We start from the raw sequence: 7075 nt of genomic DNA on the forward strand, positions 1-7075 counted from the left end.
TCCTTATTTTAGTAAGAGCAAGCACACAATTCTGTAGGCTGTGTGCTCTCCGATTTAAACTTTAAAGTTCTTCGTTACACGTGGAAGAGACGCGAGTAAAATAAAGACACAAAAGATCCGCGGGACGTTAATGACTCAACAAGAGTAAAATATTTACCATTTTGTGGACGATCAAATTTTTTGAGAAGTAACAAGAAATTGGAAAGGGCTGAAGCGGCGAACAAATAACAAATGAAATGATTGGCGAGCCATAAAATGAGATTTGAAACTCATTCAAATAAGAGATGGCAACGTCAGAGGACTTATCCAGACGGAGAGCAGGAGCAGAGAGAGAGAGAGCGAGAGAGAGAGAGGGGGAGAGAGAGAGAGGCTCTGTAAGTGGGGGTGAGACTTGAGAAATAGGAGGAGCTTCTGAACGACTAAAAATGTCAATCACAAAAAGGAGTTTCAATAATCTAAAGCAATCTGTAAGGACCTGACCTTAGTCCATTCAGATCAATAGGGAAGTAAGGGAGGAAAGCGCAATCGGATCGTTTACACTGGCTCTTTCGGAGGAAATATAGACTTCCCTGACACTTTGTACTCACTGTAAAGTGGATATCGTGGTGCGCACCAAGAGGGCGATTCGCCGCTTTTTGTGACTCCAGCAGACTTTCTCCACAATAATGTCTTTCCCACAGCTGGGATATCAGTACATCCGACCCATATACCCGCAGGACAGGCAGGGGATAGGCAGTGCCAGAGCCGCGACAGACCTGAGCCCGTCCGGAGCGCTCTCTAATGTTCTCTCCACTATGTACGGATCACCTTTCGCTGCCGCACAAAGCTATGGAGCTTTTCTTCCTTATTCAAATGATCTGTCCATTTTCAACCAGCTGGTGAGTAATCGTTTTATTTTGGGTGCTGTTTTCTCTTTCTCTCTCAAACTCAGATGTAGAAAACTTTTTAAAAATGCTTAGTGACTAACAAAATAATTCAGTTTATGTTTCGAAACCATTCTTTACTGAATGCTAGTTTTGCAAGACGGTGGTGAACTTTGCTGTTTACTCCGTTTGGTAAATACAAAAGGAGTTGAAAAAGTGAAAAATGAAAATGAAATAAAATAATAATAAGTGTAAAGTGCGTGTGATTGTGATTTTAATTAGGCCTAATTACAATAAATTTAAATCGTTAAACAATTGTTACACGTATTAAGGAAGAAAAAAGATGTAGGACTCATGCACAGAATAAAAATAAATACATATAGCCTATATGGGTGCATCTTGTTAATTTATTTGGAACAATTTATATAAGTAGCTAGCCTATATAAAGCGCAAGCTAGCCTACTAAAGAATTTAACGCCGTTAATTAGGCCTATTAAAAAATAGGCTAAATAATAAAAAGTATTACAAAAATCTCAATCCTTCCTTGCTTTTGTAATTGCTCACATAGACTGAAAATCATTTACGCAATTCATATATTCAGCAACAATACACCAGGGAACTGCAACTGAGTACAACTAAACGTAGCAGCCTATGCCAGGCCAAGAATAATAATAGTGAATCGCAATAATGTTGGATCCGTATTCTGTGTTTTTAAGGGGGCACAGTACGAACTGAAGGACAGTCCGGGCGTCCAGCATCCTGGATTTGCCCACCATCATCCTGCTTTTTACCCATATGGTCAGTACCAGTTCGGAGACCCTTCCAGACCCAAAAATGCCACCAGGGAGAGCACCAGCACGCTCAAGGCCTGGTTAAGTGAGCACCGGAAAAACCCGTACCCTACCAAAGGCGAGAAGATCATGCTTGCCATTATTACCAAAATGACCCTCACTCAAGTGTCCACCTGGTTCGCCAACGCCAGGAGGAGGCTAAAGAAGGAGAACAAGATGACCTGGGCCCCACGGAGTCGCACGGACGAAGAAGGAAATGTTTACAACAGCGATCACGAGGGAGAGGACGGCGACAAACGCGAGGATGAGGAGGAAATCGATTTGGAAAATATTGACACGGAGAATATTGAGAATAAGGACGATTTAGACGAGCAGGACGAGCTGCATTCTGATTTGAAACTGGATGGCAGGAGCGACTCTGAAATTTCAGACGGGTATGAGGATTTACAAGGACCGGAGCAAAGTTTGTTCAAGGCGATGGTGAAAGACGGCAAAGAAATTCACGGCGACCGCGCTGAGCACTTTCACCATCACAGCCATCATCATCATCACCACCACAACAATTTAGAACAGGCCAACAGCGAGCCGGTCAAACTCAACCAGGCCATCATCAACTCTCCGCCCTCAGAAAACAACCCACCTCCGGCTCCAAAACCTAAGATCTGGTCTTTGGCAGAGACTGCCACAACTCCAGACAATCCACGAAAATCTCCTCTGATGAACGGGACTTCCGCTGCTTCCGCCGCTCAGACCATCATCACACCTCACAGACTCCTTTCGTGTCCCGTAGGGAAAATCCAGAGCTGGACAAATCGGGGTTTCACCGCACACCAGCTCGCCTTGCTGAACTCAAACCACTACTTAGGACTCAGTAACCAGGCTTCGGTGAATGGCCTTGCCTTGTACAGCAGACAAGCAGAGGACAGGAGTCAAAACTCCGAGTCCACAGTCACAGGTACATGTCACCCACACTGAGAAGCGCAGAGATGTGCAATTAATGCTTTTTGTCGACACCATTAAGACTGTACTGACAGACTGGAAACGCACCATTCTTATTCCTCTCTGAATCCATTTTCATTTGCTCACTACTGTGAAACATTAAAGTAAAAAGAATTACGCTTGAAATGCAAATGTCTAGTGGAGAGTACTTATCTGATATATATATATATATAGTATATATATATAAATATATTTTGTTCGTCTTTTTTCTTCTTTTTCAAATACTCAAAAGTCTGTCCAACTGAATATGTAGGAAAAGGTTTCAGTTGGTGTGTTAGTGTGTGCGAATTTTGATATTCGCAAACTTTTTGTCTCAACAACTGGCTGTAAGATCTTTTTAAAGACTCTGCTTTTTAAAATAATAATAAATTGTCATTTACATTAATTTTTTTTTCTTTTCTTCTTGTTGTTACTGGTTTTATTATTTCAGAAAGATCTAGTGCCTTGGAAGCAGAGAAAAAGTTGTTAAAAACAGCCTTCCATCCTGTTCAAAGACGGTAAGAGCGGAGATCTTACATTGCCTGTCCATGACTTCAATTTAGCGTGTTACTTTTTTAAAATTGTTACTTGTTCATTTTTACATTTGAATAATCACATAATGTTCATGCATGACTGTCTAGTCACGCACTCGGGTACTTGGTATATCGTGGTTTAAACATTATTTATATGTTGTGCTTGTGCAATAATAAACCCATAATGTCAAACCAATAAATCTCCAGTGCGTCGATGCGATTTCAGAATGTTGATTTCAGAAACGTTTTTCTACTTGCTTGCAGATTTAGTTTTGTATTGGCCCCGTGTTTTTCATGCTTCCCTTTTTCCAATAGGCCCCAGAATCAACTCGAAGCTGCCATGGTATTATCCGCTCTCTCGTCCTCGTAGGCTTTTTTGTTTGTTTGTTTGTTTTTGTTTACTTCTCATTTTAACCTGTGTAAGGAATGTAAAATAAAAAGAACTCACTTCTGTATACTTACATTGTAAGCATGTCCTGTGTACAATGGCTGATGTTAATGCTGTCAGGCCAAGTAGTCTGTGAGTCCCATTTTCTTTTGTAAGCTCTGTGAGGATTTGATGTTGAAATGTTTTGTATATAACGTAAAGAAAATGTATATACTTGTGATCCGAAATTGTACAAGAAAGTCTATATTTTGGCTAATAAATGAACCGCTGCAACTTTACCGTCACTTTTCCTTTTTTTAAAAACGACTATAAAAAACAAAAAACAAAAAAACAACGGAGTGGGGGGCTAATATTTTAAATGATATTAGAAATGGCATGCTTTTCTGTGCGGAAATGGTTACCGTGTGTGTTTTGAAAGGCATGGGAAACGTTAACTCGAGGTTATGAGGTTTGAAACGGAGGATTTGAAGTATATTCCTGTTTCAGGGACTTAACTGTAATTAGCTCCTTCTTGAATCGCGCATTTGGATATTAATGGATGGGGATTATCCCCACCGAGGCGGAACAGCCAATATGAAATGAATAATTATTTCATTTATATTGGGTTGAAATAGCATACAACTCAATTTCACTGTAATGAGAATTGAATATTTTCTTCTTTGAAGAGGAAAAGTCACACAAAAAAAGTTAAATGCTTTCCTCTGGTTGATGTAGCCTAATCTAGACTATTTATATTTTTTGAGATTCTGCTTTTTAAAAATGTAATGAATTCTAATCAGACATTGATGTTGTGCTGCTTGCCATATGCCTTCGAAACTGTACGAAATTATTTATTTATGTGTGTTTTCCCTCTTGAAGATGATTTGCATGCCAGTAGCTTTGTTTCAGGGTTTCCAAAGTTTGAAGAAATTTAGAGTTGGAGCTCCCTCTACAGTCCACTGTGAGCGGCCTTTACATTTACTGAGTCATTTTGATCATAATCTTTCATTTATGTCATTTATTCGAGAAAGTTGACCATGGGCATTTTTGGTATCATTCGTTCTTTTTTGTGAGATTTGCTGGGAGCTTGTAAGCAGAGTGTTAAGCAATGTAAGGCTAGCGATTCCCAGTGAGAAAAATCCCTGGTGGAATATTTTGACACACAAAATTACATAATCGAAACTGAAGACCGTATTTCGCACAGCGAAATAAGTAGTAAATAATGGAGTGAAAAAAATCAGCATTGGTTTAAATGTCAAATTTAATTTCCGAGTCTCTAAGACAGAAAAAAAAACATTAATAGCCTAATCGAAAAAGATTTTCAAGAATCAAAATATAAAATATAAAACCCTCTTGAATGGCAAACATGCATTAAAATAATATTTAAAATGTACAGTTCGCGTTCAACAATCACACAACTCGAGAAATAACATTATTATTTTTAAATGTTTAAGAATAGTTCAAATAAATACAATAATCGCAAAGTGCAGCTTGTCACCAGGACACGGAGCACAAATGGTCAACTGGTATGCCAGTCTGTATATAGCAAATAGTAGCCTAATTAATTATGCCACTGCCCCTCTTAGAACAACAAAGCGCTCCAGTCCATAATAACCCAGAGACACAGCCCGAGAGAGAGAGAGAGAGAGAGAGAGAGAGAAGCTGCGTCCGTGTTAATAAAAAGTATTCATCGTGCCCGTTGTTCGTGCTTTTTAAAATATATAAGCCTATTCAATTAGCCTATCTCTCTGAAATTCCTTTCTGTCAAACTAAGAGCTGGCTATGAATATTCATAAAACGCAGAGTGACATTGGTGACACTGATTGATGTAATCATCGTTCTGGCTCTCACTCGGAAGAGCGCCACCAGCTAGGGCGCAGAAAGTGACCAACATTCTCCAATCAGTGCTGACCCTCTCACGCGCACCGTGCAGGTCAAGAGGGAGAGCGCGAGGCCAGTGGCAAACAGGATTGCAGAGACTTGCGTGCAATTTGCACTTCAACAGACCGAGGACGTATAGACTACACTATGAAGCAAAAACTATATCTAAAATCGTTACAATATTAGGCTATCATTAATTTATACATTAGACGTGGGCCTTATTCCTAACCAAGCTTTCATCTCTAAGGCGTAGGGGAGACCAGATACTTTTTTTTAACATATTTTGTTCAAACATGACATGGGTATGACAGAGGTATTACAATATGAAGGTGGTTTATGAGGACACTGCCTATATCCCCGTAATTCAAAAGGCTTAAAAAAACATACTAAATGGTGTTTTTTTGAAAATCTAAAACTGCACAAAGTTTCCTGTGAGGGCTAAGTTTAGGTGTAGGGCAATAGCACACACAGTTTGTTCAGTATAAAAACCATTACGCCTATGGAGAGTCCCCATAAACCACAAAAACCAACGTGTGTGTGTGTATTCTGCACAGACTTATTCACCCCAGGAGGATGGTGGTCATGCATGATAGCAAGTTCATCCCTGTATTTGTTGATGGTGTTACAGCGCTTCCAAACTACCTTTCTGTTGCCAATACACTGTCTTTCGTTAGCAAAATATAATAGGATCGGCGTTAGGTCGACGATAGACTTGATCACGCACATTTTTCATCAGAAATCACGCGCCTTTTCCAGTGACGAGCCCGTTCAGGTCTGTCATAAATATTGATGCTTGTTTAGTGTGCGTTCTCCGCATATTAGGCGCCGAGGGACCTGAGCCACTCTTGATCATTAAAATCCATTTGAAATGCCCCTGAAAGGATGACACTGGGCTTCACGGCGTCTCTGATCATCGCATGAAATTAAAGATTAAAATGCCTCGCCAGAAACAAAGTAATGACCGATACCGATGTCGCCATACGTGTCCAACCTGTTTCTTTCTCAACTTAGCAAATGGAGTGCATTAATGAACATTTTGCTCAGAGATACGCGGAGGACATTCCGACTGGGGTTGTTAGTGTCACTCATTTATTCAGAGTTAAGTGGATGTCCTTGTGGCTAATGAGCAATAATCAACAGTGGCTCCTCTTTTTATTCCAACGCTTCCAGCAATGTTAAAAACGGGAGCCAATTTTCCACTGATACGCAAGAAGGTTAGCAGCAATTGATACCGAGCTAGAAACATCAGATCAAATTCGATTTATGTGGGTGCAATAATAATAATAATAATAATAATAATAATAAATGCCTATCCAGCATTAAAAAAAAGTTAACATTTTAATTAAATGTAATAAATAAATAAGAAGAAAGTAAGAAATGGCCATTTATAACCACTGATATAAGCAATTGTTTTCATTGCAATTAACAACAGTTATGAGCAATTAGTTCTTGAAGTTTCCAGCAGTTTAATTTGCACCTTGCTCCAAAAAATTGGTGCCACTGCAAATACTAAAGGTTTTATGAACAGACTTGAGCACATATATTTATTTATTCACACACAGACAATACATTGTGTATATACTGGGGGACTGAGTAGATTGAGTGGGATAATGTCATCAGTGTGCATAAATACATACATAACCTGTCCTTTTCAGTACCGCA

General features: G+C 39.5%; 1 protein-coding gene across 1 annotated transcript; it reads left to right on the forward strand.

Moving 5' to 3' along the window:
- The first annotated feature begins 304 nt into the window (after positions 1-304).
- irx3a (iroquois homeobox 3a) lies at positions 305-3830 on the forward strand. Its single transcript, XM_079434808.1, has 4 exons — positions 305-878; positions 1580-2609; positions 3084-3150; positions 3481-3830. Exons 1-4 carry the CDS (start codon positions 666-668, stop codon positions 3533-3535), a joined length of 1365 nt encoding a protein of 454 aa, XP_079290934.1. The 5' UTR covers positions 305-665; the 3' UTR covers positions 3536-3830.
- Positions 3831-7075: the final 3245 nt, after the last annotated feature.

Source organism: Barbus barbus, assembly GCF_936440315.1.
Source record: "Barbus barbus genome assembly, chromosome: 2".
NCBI lineage: Eukaryota > Metazoa > Chordata > Actinopteri > Cypriniformes > Cyprinidae > Barbus > Barbus barbus.